This window comes from Falco naumanni, chromosome 8, assembly GCF_017639655.2.
Source record: "Falco naumanni isolate bFalNau1 chromosome 8, bFalNau1.pat, whole genome shotgun sequence".
In the NCBI taxonomy this organism is placed as follows: Eukaryota; Metazoa; Chordata; class Aves; order Falconiformes; family Falconidae; genus Falco; species Falco naumanni.
The window spans coordinates 56,741,250-56,756,618 of record NC_054061.1 but is presented as its reverse complement, the minus strand read 5'-3'; the positions used below and the strand labels follow the sequence as shown (position 1 = coordinate 56,756,618).

Sequence of the window (15,369 nt, the reverse complement as noted above, 5' to 3'; positions counted from 1 at the left end):
ACGTCGGTAGTAGGAGCAACAAGGTTGTTACGTGCCTGGGGCACAGGTAGAGCTATTTTGATTCTTGTTCCCCTTAACCTGGCCTTAAGAGGTGTGGGGGGAAGTCACTTCTCTGTGATAACACGTTGAGATTTATGTATGGGTATCTGAGCTCTGCTTCGGTAGTGTTACAGCAAGATTTTTTTAAATTTAATATTATATATAATTAATTAATTAAATTTTTAAAAGCTTCCTAATGCTTCAGTGAGAGATGAAGTTAAAGTTAACCATCATAAGAAAGCTCACGTTTTTGAAACAAAAATAACATTAGAAGCACATAATGAAATCATAGTAAGGTGTGTGGGGTTTTTTGGAGGGTGACTTCTATTGATGACTTCTGGTAAAGGATTAAAATTGCTTTCATTAAGTGATTTTAAACGGTGTCACTTTAATGACGATGCTCAGCGGATGCGGGTGCAAGAAACAAGCCGTGTTTGCCTGTGAGGGGCTGACATGAAGTTATCCCTTAGGGGGGTCCGTTTGCAAATCTTCCCATGCAGGCAGGAGGCCTGGATCACGCTGTTGGTATCGAGTGGGCAGAGCTGGTGTAACCTGTATGTTAATCCCAGAAACAGGGGTAATGTTAATTAATTAAAATTGTTAAGCCGAGAAACGGGTCTGAGCTTCCAGTCTCCCCTCATGCTCCACCTGCAGCTTGTGTTGTGCTCCAGTACGTCACTCGGTTCCTTATGAACTATGTTTCACCGCTCTGGAAACTTCCTCTAGAGTTTGAGTCAGTGACTTGCGTCTTTAGAAGCATGTGAAACCCAGTTTATGGGCCTGTTGGTTGGTCTGCATGCCCTCGCAGGGGGAAGAGTTACAGACAGGACTAATTTGCTGTGCTGTACGTAAGATTATAGTTGGGTTGGAGACCAGTGACTATAACAGAAAACTTTTGTGTTTTATGTAAGTAGTTCAGAAAGCATATGTAACAGGAATACGTCTTAACATTTGTATATACCCTTCTCTTCGCTACAAGCTTCTGGGGAAGATGGAGAGGAATGGATGAGTATGAGAAAAAAGCTTCACAGAGAACATCTTCCATCTCTAAGTGCTTTTTCTCTTGTTTTTTGTTCATGTTTGCTATGAAACTAGGTTTGTTGCCGGTGCAGAGCAGGTGTATTGCTTTGCTGTATTGTCCAGCTTTCTTCTTTTGCTAAAATAAATGCTCTGATCCAAGAAGCCATCTTCCTGTACTCCTTTATGACTTACGCTTTCTGGTTGTAAAGATTCTCAGGATTTCTTATGGTTCTGTGCTTGATAAACATTTCCTCTTGTTTCTCCAGAATTAAAAGTAATGTGCTTCCGTTACCCCCTTGTCCAACACCTGAAGAGTTTTTAGTTCTCAAGGTACACAGAGCTCTTAAGTTCACCTCCTGACTCATTTAAAATTTTTATAGCTCCTGGACTGAAATATAGTCCCTACAGTAAATATACTGGTCGTGGATCAAGAAGGTGTAAGCTTTTTGTGGCAAGGAGTGCTTAGAGGCCAGTATACAGTCAGGAATGGTGTGAGCTCTGTTTGCAGTCACTGAGTCCGTTACCATCAGCATCTTGACTTTCAGAGTCAGTATGTGCGTCTAAACACCTCTTGTGCTGTCATGGAGTTAGCGTATGATGTAAATAGTTTACTGTGTATCAACAAGGAGTCTGATGATTCACCAGCCAAGAAATGCTTCAGCGGTAAGAGGATGGAAACTTCACCCAAGAGTGTAAGGAAATAGGATTAATTGGTCTCTGAGGATGCTTTTATTTAATTGAAATCAAAGAAGCAAGAACAGCAAATTCGTATTACAGCCTTCCATGAGCTCTTAGAATTTCTTTGGGAACACGTCATGTAATTCCTAGCTTCTGTACTAGTGTGCAGTAGGTAAAAATAAGATGGTTAATTTAATGTATTTTTTAAATAGTAATGTCCTGTATACTATGGGGTATCTCAAACTTCTCTTGATTTTTATTAAGGTGAGAAGCTGCTAGGAAGAGACAAGCTCATGACTTTGAGAGGTTGAAGTAGAAGTGAGTTGTGTGGATTACTTCTGAGGAGGAGGGCTTAAGTGTTTGTACCATGGAATTAGAAAATAGCAGCGATGTTAACAGCAAAAGGAAATGCATCAGTCAGACCTCCCATCTTTTTCCTTACTGTGAGGAAGCTGAATGCACGCTCATCAGAGGTGTTGAAGCAGGAGCTAACCACTCAGGTTTTGGCCAGGAACATTCTGCCAATGTTTCAGAATTAAAGTTGGCAGAGGAAAGCTTACCTTATTTAAGTTCATCTTTAGATGCAGATATTGATATGTATAATACAAAGATAATGAGAATTTGCTGTGCACAGGTAGATGTTAGCAAGAAAGAAGCTGATGTGTTGGAAGGGGCATGTGACAATGAAGGGTGTCATGACAGCAGACAAAGCCATTTAAGTGAAGATTCGGACTATCTTAGTGTTCATGAGCAAGATTTTGATGATAGGAATAGCTCAGTTGAGTTTTCTGAGCCAAGAGAAACTATAGGAATTGAAACCTTAAAGCTGATCGATCCAGTTCGTGAAGTTCCAGGGGATGGAGTCACACAGGAACAAAATCTTGTTGATGTGTCACACGATTGTTCTCCTGGTTCTGAGTATGGCGTAGGTGACCAGACCTGCCCAGAAGCAGCTGTACCAGCACTTCCCCACCTGTTTCGGGACTCTCTGTCTCTGCCAGATTGCAATGGCATGACTTGTGATCATCAAGAAGAGCAAACTGAGTATCATAGTGGTGTTTGTGGAAGTATGCTTGGAAGGCATTCTTGTGGGAATGAAGGTAGGGTCTGTCCAAATCTGCTGGTACGTGACAGTATACAAAATGGCAGGGTGAAAGACACAGCACTGATTGATGGCACGCTGCCACCCCAAATCTTTACAAGTGAAGAAGTGTCTGAAAAGAATGATGGACGCATTCACAGCATCTCGGTGAAGCAGGACAATCCTTTACTGTCACCAAGAGAAGAGGCCCCTGCAGAAGCTATGCAATTTTGTGAATGTGCACGGGACTCTGATTTCTACAGTTGTGAAGAATCTGGTGCGTGCGCACATGGTACCAGCTGCACTGACTGCACTACAAAGGATGCTGAAACCCAATTTGCAGTCTCTGAAATTCTCACTAGCAAGAATATCTTTTTTGGGGTGGAAGTTGCAGAAGAATCCTCCCACGGAAAAACCAGCTGCCTGAACTCTGAGTTGGAGCATCATGAAACCTTGAAAAGTGTTGCCAGTGACTCTATGATTAACCAGGCTGTTGATGCGAGTTCTGATTTTAGAGCTTGCTTTACAACAAGCAGAAGTACCAGTGCTCAGGTTTGTGTCTCATCAATGGCTATTAATACAGAAATAACAATGATGAACAAATCTCGACCAGTGGGAAGGCGTCCTGAAACCTGTGCAGACGTTGCTTGCAATACAGACTGGTCATGTGGAGAGGGTAGCACAGAGGAAATTCAGTCACAGCTTACTGACATGCTGAAAAAGCACGCCGTTGGCAATACTGCAACAGCTGAAAGTTCACAAACTCAGGTAATTAAAAAAAAAAAAACCACAAGCAAACAATTTTGGTATCTAGAACTTTTTAAAGTTAAAGTTCCTCAGAACTTGTCTATACAAATGTTAATCTGTAACTTGAAAATTTTTGTTTGTTTGTTTAGGAACATCAGGAGTCAAAAAATGAGCTGCGTAGCAGTGGTGTAAAGATAAGCACTGACAGGTGGGTTGTGGGTTGGTCTTGGTTTGGACTTCTAGATTGAGGATAAGACTTTCATCATGATTGAAAGGTGGGCCCTGACTTAGCAAAACTGATGGTATTAAAAGATCGTTGGGCAGCAGTTCCTATGCTGTAGGGTAGGCAGGGACCTGGACAAGTGAGAAGAATGAGCTGAAGACCTCCTGAAGGTGAACCAAGACTGAAGCAGCCTTGCTCCATGGTTGCAGACTGGCCAAGAACAAGTCAAGTGTAAGTCAGCAGTGCTCCCATATGGCAAGGAAGGGAAACAGCATCCTGGGGGTGCATTAGAGCGCAGCCAGCGGGTGGAAGAATTGTTGATTCTTCTCAGTTTGGTGCTCGTGAGATTGCATCTGGAAAGGTGTCTCCAGCTGTGGGCCTTGTAGTGCAGGAGATTGGTGGACTAGGGAAAGCCCACAGAGAAGGCGAGGGGAGCACCTGATGTGTGGGGAGAGCTGGGGGCACTGGGGTTGGTCAGCCTGGAGAAGGAAAGGCTGTGGAGGTGGGGAACCTCCTTGTAGTTCTTGGCAATCTGGTGGTGGGTTGCAGAGAAGTAGGAGTCAAATTCTTTGCAGAGGTGTGTTTTGAAAGGGCAAGAGCCAGCAGTTACAGTGGGGGGAATTCTAAGTGAGTGTAAGAAAAAGGTTCATACAGTGAGAGTCATATTGGCTACAATACCTTGGAGGTTTAAAACAAACAAAAAAACCCCCAGACCCAGCAACAAAGCTGAACTAGCTAAAACCCTGAGCTAATTTTGAAGTTAGCTCTGCTTTGAACAGGGGTTTGTACTGCAGACCTTCAGAGATACTTTCCAACCTAAATTATTTTGTGACTCTGGAAAAAAATAGGTGTGTCTGTAGATGAACAGAGTTGCCACGTTTATGTTCATACCGCTGCAGGTTTTGGATAGAAATTCTGGTGCTCATGCAGTTCCCACCTCTCAGTTAAGGTTGATTATAATGTGAAAGCTACCGTAAGACAAAAGTTTTTCCTGTATAGTGAATAGGAGGAACTGGTTTAATTTTTCTTTTCCTTTTTTCCTTAAATTGTATCAGAAATAGCTTCTGGAAAGTTACATGTTTTAAAATAAAACATAATTAACTTAATTGATTCAAGAGCTTCAAGATTTTGTTTGTTATTACTATTTTAAAGCCTGGTACACCTTGACAAAAAAGCTGTGAAGAATTCTGCATCAAGCTACTGTCAAAAAATACTGCAGAGAGCAATTGAAGCAGAATTGCAGGTTCTGAACACGCATTATCAGATGTGCTATCAACATTGCTTGAAGATTTACAAACTGGCTTTGGAGGAAAACACAGATTTTAGCAGGCACGTGCTTTAATGTCTTTTTAGATTAAATGGATAACTTGGTTAAAAAGCATTAATTGCTAAATGTTATTGATGTATTCCATCTGTAGCTTGTAATAGTATTTAAAGGTAGTGGTGTTGTCCAAAAGTTTATGTCCTTGTGACTGCCAAGCCTTTATTTTCAGCCTAAGAATTTCATAGCATTCACAGACCTAGCAAAATACAGTTTGTTTCCAGGAATGCCTTTCTGTACAGAAGGAATAGTACAGAGAATCTGCTCAGGAGTGGGCAAGATGCCCTGGTAAAGGAGAAAGAGAGAGGAGGTGCAAAACTGTTAGGAGGTGAGGCAGACAGGGGGTAGTGATTGCAGCCTCCAGCTGATAAAGCATATGACCTGTAACGCACCTGGAATTCAACCAAGAAGTCCTGCCTCCAAAGGCTTTACTGGGCCATGGGTAAGCTACAAAACCTTACTGCCATCTGTAGTGTCTGCTCTGTGGCGTGCGGGAGGGTTCAGGAGAGCAGGTGGTAATGCTGTGAAACAGAGTACAGCTCCTGAGAGCGGCTGTGTGCATTAGCAGTGAGCTTATTGTGTGTCATGTGGGGGAATATTTAACTCTATAAAATGTTTGGGCAGTTCTGGAAGCAGTAAAATGAGTGAAATGTCTAAGTTGATCTTGTTTTCTTATGCATATTTTAACAGATGTAATGGAAATACTAAATTATATTCATCTCTCATGTCGGTTTTGGAAGAGCTAAGAAAGAATTACAACAGTATGAGAACGAAAATAAAAATGGGCATATCTTTAAATGCACTTCCACCGCTATCGGTTGAGATTAAGTTGTTCCCAATCTCATCTTCTTATGTCCCCTGCAAGGTAATTTCTTACTTGCTTTTTGGTTTTAATATAAATTGTTTCCTTCAGAAAATTAAGACAAACCTTTTCTTTTTTGACAGTTGATCGGAAAGGATCTTTGCTATGAGTAAGTAGTTCTCATCTGTGATATTTATTGAACTTCAAAATACATGAGAAGTGAGTTTAAAAGGTGTTAAGCTTAGAATTTCTTTATTTCAGGATGTATCTTGTTGTTCCAACCTGTTTAGCTGAAAGACTAGCATAGCACTTTGGGTACAGGGATTTTATTTTAAAGAAATTTTTACTCTGTAGCGTTGTAGTATGCAAACTATGGAGTTGTATTTTTACTGTCTTTATAGAAAATGTTTTCAATTTACATGTAATTTTCCCAGGTCCCTAATTTCACTATTAACATCATTGTCTCTAAGCTTAATGCTGTCTGTCTTTAAAAAAAAAAAAAAAAAAAAAAAAAAAAAAAAGACTCTGTTGCCAACAAAGATAATATTAGGCATATAAGAAGCTGTTCTGGATGGGGAAAATAACTTCATATTTCGGGCACGCACATGGTATTGCATGTTCAAGATCCACATCCTGTTACTTTGTGTAAGTGGAGATTAAACCAGATTTGGCAGTAAGTTTTTACTGTGTCAGGTAAACAGCTAGACATCTTTCTCAACTTTCTTGTTAAGCATTAGTAAAATTAATCAAAAATTTCACTGAGATATCAAATTGTAAAGACGTGCATAGACACATCACACAGAAAGCCATCTAGTTATAAAGGAAAAAGAGCCTAATATACACCTAGAACATAGCTTTATATTTCAGATTGCAACCAATGCTTTTATAAAACACAGGTTTCAAAAACCTTTGGTTCTCATTTTAAGCTAAGATTTATTAAGCACATGTATTTTACTATGAGCTTTTGGAAGTATTTAATACTTCACAGTACTTGGTATCATTGTAGAATTTAAAATTGTTGTGCCATATTTTCTATGGAATTTTTGGATCTGTTTTAGTTCTGTTTCAGAAAGAAAAGCTGTCTTCGAAGCACCAAAACTGCAAGAAAAGATGATCTCTGTCGACATGGTAGGGACTTCTTTGTTACTGAGTTTCAGAGACATTAACGTGGTGAAGCATAGTCTCCTTTTAGGTATATGCAAATACAATCACAGTCTTCAGGGCTGAAGCTGGGATTCTCTGCCAGTAATTGCAAATGCAGCTCACGTGACTAGAATTTTTATTGTCCTTTCAAATAAAATAACTTGGAGGGTTCTTGAAGACGATCAGTAGGTTAACTTTTTAAAATTCACCTGTTCAATCAATTAATATTCTGAAACATATAAAAATAACACATAATCAAATGCAAGTGCCATGACGTAACTGAAACATCGTTGTAGGACTATCCACAGACTGTATGTTCAACTGCTGGTGGTCAGCCAAGTGACTCTTCTTCATCCAAGACATTTGAGAAACGTAAAGGTCAGGACACGGAACGTGGTAAGCAGTCGACTTCTAGTATAAACACTACTTTTTGTTAGCTGTGTTGTTGGGGAAAAAACCAAACCCTGTGTAAAACATATACGGATATTCAACTGTCCTTTCTGTGGTGGAATGCTTAATGTTTTATCAGCTCTATGTTATACTTCACAATTTGAAAAAAAAACTTTGCCACTTAAATCACAAGTGAAGAGTAGTATGTGTCACCTCTGTGTAATGTAGTACCAAGTCATAGAGGTAGGTAGAATCCTCTTAAACACAAATATTTTATATTCATTCATATGACATACCACACTCTGAATTTTAACACACTGAAATTTTTTTCAACTGTCAAGACTCTATCAAAAAAGAAGAAGGGAATGAATATTGGTTTGATGCTAAAGAGGACGTGACAATAGCAGATTCTTCAGTAGCAGCTGAAGAAAAGAAAAAGCAAAAAGGAGAACAAGATATGATTGATTTAAGAGGTAAGGTTGTGTGCTTTAAGCTGCTATACCGAATAATGATTTTTATGTATTATTTGAGTATTTTCTGTTCCTTCTACAAGCATAAGTAAACTTGGAAAAAATGCTAGCTGGATTTCAGACTTACTTTTTCGTTGACTTGCAGTGAATCCTTGTACAGATGTTCAGCTATTTTCATCCATGTTTTTCCTTGAAAACTTTACCTACAGTGGTTAAACTCAATTTAGTAAATGTCCAGCCAGTTGTGTAGCTGGAAATCTTTCTTTCTTTTCCTCCTCTTTCTGCTTCCTTCCCCATACTTCCTTCTTAAGAGTTAGCTGGGAGTAGTCTGCGTTTGGGGACTTGGGTCCCAGAGACAGGCATGGTTTGAAGTCCCAGTATATTGCAAGCAGAGAGCTTGTGTGCTCCGTGGTGGGGACTCACCGTACACTGCCCATGCTTTAGCACTGGTACCTGTTAGTTCATACCAGTGATTTCTCTGGTTGTATCTTTTCTGCCTCTTCAACCTCAGGAAATACTCACAGAGAAGAGATTTCACAAACTAAACTGTTCCACTTCTCAGGATGCCCATTTTCTGGTAGAAGATATTCTTTATTCTTTTAGATTTCTAAAAGGTTTTCTATCTACGCTTTCCAAAACCGACAGAGATGATGTTAGCTTGAACTGGAACAATAATAGTAATGCTTTACTTTCTTACATTTATTATTAGCCGCGAAGACAATGGAGAGTGGAAATGAGTATTCTTTTATTCGTGTTGGTGGCCTTTGTTCCTCAGTGTCAGAGGTATGCCTCTTCTTATCTACATAACAGTGGTAATGGCTTGCCTCCTTTCTGAATCCTTTCATACTCTACATTTGCAACCAAATATGCTTCTATTTTGTAGGGTGATTTAAGATCACATTTCCAGAAGTACGGGATTTCTGACACTCTTATCTCTGTGGATTCTGGTAACTGCAGGTATATTAATACAAATTTTACTTGTTTCAGACTTCTTATCTGTTGAAGTGAATCATAGGAGATAGGAGGGAGTTGTTCATTAATTTGTTTCAGTAATTAATGTAGATACAGATAGGCTGACAAAAACTTGTCGTTCCAGACAGCTTCTCATCTTATGAGAAGGTAAGGAGTCTTGAAATTTTCTGTTGAGTTTAATGGAGATACAGTTAATATTGAAAAGATGAGAACTGTCATGTGTTCTTACTGATAATAATTTAATGTGCTTTAATTAGTTTCTTTTTTTTTTTTTTATTTTATGCCTTAGATACGCATTTCTTTCCCTTAAAGACACTCATAAAGCAAAGTTAGCTGTAGAGGAAATGAACCAGAAAAAAATAAAAGGAAAACCAGTAAGCGTTGAGCTTGTAAATACTTCATCACAGACTAAATATTCAGTTTCCCAAGTACTCACAAATAAGCTTTGGCAGGAAATTCAACCTGTTGATAACGGTCAAAGAAACAGTCAAGATAAAACACTCACTTCAGCCTCCAATTCTGTGAAGGCAATTGACACCACCTCTGCTTCTGAGAATATGCTTCTCCTTCCCATGACTTCTTCAAAAGTTTTTTACTCTGCACAAGTACCTTCAGAAACAAAGTGCCCTGCTGTGAAATCATCTCCTGAAATTTTGGCGCATTATTTGCTTGGAGTTAATAAAAAGGTAAATATTACTGAGGCTCCTTTATGTGGCATGTTAAAAGCAATAAAGCTTGTTGTCCCATAGTACGTTAGATTTACTACATGTAGAGTGATATTAGGATATGAAAACACATTATGTGTCAGTAATAAATTTCTGGCATGCTGCAGAAGGGTGAGAGCACTATTCATTTGCCCCTGTATCGAATTGTGATACTCACATCTGTTTTTTCTTAATCCTAAGCCAGTTGGGAACCTGGCCATTTGCACTAGATGTTTTTCATCTTGCTTTTCTTCTCTTTTGAGCTTCCACTTAAAACACTTTTTTTTTTTTTTTTATATATATATATATATATATATATGACATCTGGTGATTTTACACAAGGAGGATTTTGGGATACTGGAGGGGAAACTCTTGGGTTTTTCAATATAAATCTAAAACATCTATGTGTAAATACAGTACTTTATATTTCCTTATATTGGTTGTTGGAGGATAAGGCAAAGTTGGTGACTGCTGGATTGCTGGTGTTGCTCTCTCAAATGATAGATACAGTACTACTGGGGATTTAACTTTAAGCATGCTAGTCCTCTGGAAAATGCAAATTGATCTAATTTAAAGTAGCAGAAATGTCAGTTACACATAAATGCATATAGTCATTTTATTTGTGATTTACAGATTGGATAATATGACTGGTTGTATTAGAATAACTTACTGATCTAAATCTGTATTTGTCATTTTTTCTGTTTCTGTAACAGGAATATTTATTTAGTGGCAAAGATATGTTGTATTCATTGTACAATACTTAACCCATTCACTTTTTGCTTATTTTGATGCGATTCTAGGATACTGGAGAAAAATTCCTGCAGAAAACATCTGCTCCTTTCTCCACCAATGCATACAATGATTTCATTTCTCCTGATGCAGTGAACTCAAGCAGCTTTACCAAATTATTGAGGAGGCTTCAAGAAATTCATCCAGAGGCTAGTAGGTGAGAGTATTTGGTTTTAATTTCTGCCCTGATTTGTAATGGATCCAATATCCATAGTAACTAAGTGCTAAATGTGTTGCACAAAATGTGATGTAGACAGTTACTTCTTTTACTTATACAGAGCCAAAATCGTGAGTGCTCTGCTGGAGGTGAGGAAGAACAACAAAGGTATCCTAAGTGGCTTGTCCATCAGTTCTATTGTGGAAAGGACCTCTGTCATTCTAAGGAAATCGACACCCACTTGTGGGTGGGAAAAACAATGTAAATAAGTGAGTATTCTAGCCTACAGAAATGTGTTGAACTAAAACTACTTGAAAGTGTGTAGCTGTATAGCCTGACTAGATTAGTAAGTAACTTGGTATAAAGCTCTGAACAGATCCACTTAAACAATGGTTTCTAAGGATTGTTCGCTGTTTTGTGGAACATCTGTAAACAGACTGGCTTGCTGGCCATGCACTGCTGGACTCATTAACTTAGTGGAGACAGTGTCTTGCATCTTCTGTACAACGGTGACATCTAATGGCCAGTCCTTGCGTATCATGTCATAGAGAAATCCCAGCATAGGCTCATTTTTGGTTTAAAAATTGATGATTTTTATTTGATGCATGAAATGCAATTCTGGACTAGAAGTATAACAGAGCAGGGCTGTATGTCTTTTAGGTTTTTTGCGTTAAAGGACATCTTGTGTGGTGACACGGCACTGGACACTGCAACAAACTGAACATGCTAAAAATGCTAAAACCACAGCCCAGAATTCCAGGGGTGTGAATATATATATATTCTCCTGTAGGAGACTTCCTTGAGTTGGTGTTTATTTCAATCTCCTGCTAAGCTTGGTATTCTGCTTGCTTTGCTGTTAGCAGTGTGACTACTCTGTTTCCCGCACTGTTCTTAGTATGTTCTTAGCAAAGCAATGCTCCAGCTTTGCTTTTGCCCACAAACAATCTGTATGGTATTTATTCTTCTGTAGTGTTTCTTCCCAAAACTGCACCAAATTCTTAATGCTCTGATTTTGCTCTCAGAGCTTCAGTTTCAAGGTTGTCCAGAAGTCAGTTTGGCTTTAACTGAAGCCACCTCTTCCAAGATGAGTAGTATTTGTGCCAATAGTTTTACTTATCCAGGTGTCTTTCCCACCCATTGAGTGTTGGTTATCAGACTAAACTCTCCCGGTCAGGTGCCAAGGCAGATGTTACCGTCTTGCACGAGTAAACTGTAACACAGCCTTACCCTGGACAGAACTGCTGTGCGTTACGTACTCAGACTGTCATAGAAGCAGAGTGATTCTGCCCAGAAAGGCAAAGCAGAAGCCTGGGCTAGAAAAGCTTCCATGGGTACATGAAACATACAAATAGATGCTTATAGGTCATCCGTCTCAGTCCTGCTCTGGGAAGGAACATCAGTGACCAGGAAAGTCCTTCAGAAAGTCTTGACTGTAGATGGCATTAAATACATGGAGACAAAGGATGGGACTTCACATACAGCGTGAGACTATACCTCCCATAGGAATGAAGAGCACGAGCGAGTCTCAAGCGATATGCATGTTTGGCCGAGTTCCTTTTGAAAGGATTAGTGTCGTTTGGCATTTCACTGCCCTCTGAGCTTTTACAGATGCCTTTATGAGTCAATATACAATTTAATAAAGAAAAGTCTTTGTATTAATCTACTGACTGATTTCCTCAGGACTGCAGATATGGACGTATACTCATTTAAAAAAAAAAAAAAAACCAACCTTACACTTAAAAGTAGTTTCAATTAGTAAGGTTTTTAGCAGCCTCAAACATGTTATGCTTTCCCTGTCAATTGATTTTTATTTTTTTTCAATGGTGCATGGGCTTTACAGTTCTAACTGTTCCTATGATAGTATTTTTTTTTCTGTTGCTTTGCTAAAGAGATGATGACCTATAAAAATTTTTACTTTCATCATAAGGGAGCTGTGAAATAGCCAAGTCGCTACTAAGTAACGGGGAAAAAGAATTCTCATCTTTCCATAGTAAGAAATAAGTACGTGATATATTTAAGAAAAGATGATTCTGCTAAAAGCTTATCTGTACTCCTGCTGGTATGTGTATAGCTTTAGACTTCCCTGAAGGGTAAGTGTCCAAGGAGAAATACCACCTTGGAGCCTTGTGTTCTTGCAAGCTGATGAAATGTCCACAGTTGTACAGATAACCCTTTTACATCAAACTGTATTACATAGTATTTAATGTATAATGACTTAAATTCAGCTTTGAAGTACAGCACGATATAATCTTGCTTTTTTCTTTGGCTGACTTAGCCTGGAGTTGGACGTCTGAATGTTTATAGATCTTGTATATTTGTTAGTTTCGAAGGAGTAAATTCATTAGAAATGGGAAGTTAGATTTTGGACTGAAGTCCTTTTATTCTCATTAGTGAGCAGTTGTCATACAAACAGTGTGCTTAACCTTTTTCTCTTTTCTAAGCCTAACGGTAGGCAGCAGTTAACGGGAATTGTGATGCTATAAAAGTTATTCAGTGCAGCATTAAAAACGGCTGTTTCCTTAGATTTTATTAGTACCAAATGTCCATGCTTGGAAGCTTTCTGTGAAATTAATAATCTGCATAGTAACAATTTAAAAACAGGCCAGTGGAGATGGGTCTTACCAAAGCATAACTAACCGGGCTTTGAGAAACATACAGAAATGCATAGACCCTATGTACTCCTAAATGAGGATTTGATAACTTAATTTTGAATTAATTGAATTAATCAGCAAATAATATCTGGTGTTCCTTTTTTTTTTCCCCCACAAAGTTTATGTGTTTTGTTTTATTGTAGTAATTTCTTTCATGTGGTTCTTGAAGATAGGAAACCTCAGTCTTCTGTGTACTTCTGCAGTACAGAACAAAATTGTTATAGCTTCTGGAGTGGTTTTCTGGGGTACTAAAACTGCTGATGTTCCTTTTGTTTCAGCTTGAGCATGTACACGTAAAACTTACCTACTGCTTTTTTGTGTGTGTGTGTGTATGTGTTTGTTTTTAAGTAGATGGCTTCCTAAATTTTGAGGAATTGATCATCTCCTTTTGGAAGACTTTTGAAAATTCTGCTTGTTCCGGGATCATACTGTGTTTCTTGTTGGAATTATTTCTGCGGATCTTAATGAAAACTCAGGTAGTGTCGCTGTATGATAGGCAGTCTTATCCAAAAGAATATAACCTGAAGGTCAGTTTGAGATGTTCTTCTGTTTAGGTAGGTATTATATGATTTTTCCCAGTTTTGTTGTTCCTCATAGTTGGTTCAAGCATGTCAGTGGTTTTCTCTAAGGTAGAAAGATCACACTTCAGCCAAGCAAGACTTCTGTAATACGGGCAGGGTTTTCTAGGCTGAAGTACACAACTGTTGGTTCTTGCGTGCCACTTGATTTTAGGCATGGCGGTAACCGCTAAGATGTTCATAAACAGCCAGCAAGCTTCTGCTTTTCCAGATAATCTGATTCTGAATAGTCTGTAGAAATTTCATGTATCCCTTGAATACCAGGGAGGCAGCAAGGGCTTCATTTTAGAAAACCAGGCTTCAGAGCTGGCAGCGCTGGTGGACACGGTTACACAATCCATGCTGCAGCAGAGTTCTCTCATGTCCATTTTTGACTCGGAATTGTGTTGCATGCTGCAGAGCAGCGATGCAGCCAGTGGTTCCTTCAGGTTGAAGCCTGGATTTGAATTTATTATTTTTTTTCAGTGCATGGCATTTTCTTTTGTCATATTCCACTTCTGTTGGTGCAAGCAGAGGATGGGCTTCTGAATCCTTTTTTTTTTATTTATTTTTTTGTGTCCCAGTGCCTGGTATAGTGGGAAGCACACATTCCCCAAGACTTTTGGTTTGGGTTGATACAGGGGCAGCAGGAGGAAAGCTGCAAGTATCCAGTCTTTCACATTTGCCTGTGTCATTACCATACAGAAGAGGTCTAGATTTTAAATCCTCTTCTGGTAAACAAAGGGAAGGCAGCTTAGGTATACATGTCTGGTCAGGGGGTGAGGAGAATTATCCTTGATTGATGTGGACAGGCTTATGCTCCGATATTGCACAACAAGACAGTATATTGTTGTTGTCCATCTTTGTATTTTTGTTGTACTTTGTTCTACATCCTGGCTGCATTTGCTGCTGAAAATAGCAGCCTTACTTGTGAATAAAGGTTAAAATTCCTTCTTCAGAAAGTTGTGCCCGTGTTGTGCTGTTTTCTGATCTCATCTGTTCCTACTCCTCTTAGCAGAACTGCCGCAGGTCACGCTCTCAGAGCGCCAGCCTTGCCTCCGACAGCCAGTGCTCAAGCTTGGACCTGAAGCTGCACATGGGGCCTCCTATCAAGATGAAAGCAGGGGCAGGCCTTGCTGTACCACATTATTAGTGGCAAACACCGCAGTTTCCTTTCCCCAGACTCTGTAATTAGGCGGGTGTTATTAATAGTTTAGGATAGAACTGGCTTTCTGGCATGCAAGCTGTTCTGTTTCTGTTGGGAAGGCAGAAACGTGTATGATGTGAAACACTCAAGTTGGCACCTGTGGTGTTCGTTCGGGTGTTCTTGTGCCTTGTGAGCTCACCCCTTCACAGGGAGACCAGCTTTCAGGGCAGTGCCCACCGTGCAGCTGGAGCCCTCACCTGCTCCCGGGGGCCTGTCCGTCCCGCTCCCGGGGGGCTGTCCCGCTCCCGAGCAGCCCAAGCGGGCGCTCGCCCGTGCATCGGGCACACTCGGTGACCAGCTGCAGGTGGAGCTGTGCTCGCTCCGCAATGATTTTGCTCTCGGTGAAAAAAACCCCAAACAAATACACCCACAAAACACTTGTTTTCCCCCCTAAAATCGCATTGCATCCTCTGTAGAA

The 15,369-nt window shown here is 39.7% G+C and overlaps 1 protein-coding gene across 1 annotated transcript; it reads left to right on the top strand.

Annotated features, from left to right (window-relative positions):
* The first annotated feature begins 231 nt into the window (after positions 1–231).
* On the top strand, positions 232–14,650 carry RBM44 (RNA binding motif protein 44). Its single transcript, XM_040605051.1, is given in 16 exon segments — positions 232–2,965; positions 2,968–3,032; positions 3,034–3,586; positions 3,715–3,773; positions 4,941–5,117; positions 5,800–5,974; positions 6,055–6,080; positions 6,970–7,039; positions 7,351–7,450; positions 7,786–7,917; positions 8,624–8,697; positions 8,798–8,871; positions 9,176–9,572; positions 10,391–10,536; positions 10,658–10,805; positions 13,539–14,650. Coding segments are annotated over 15 exon segments (3,057 nt in total). The 5' UTR covers positions 232–2,104; the 3' UTR covers positions 13,539–14,650.
* Positions 14,651–15,369: the final 719 nt, after the last annotated feature.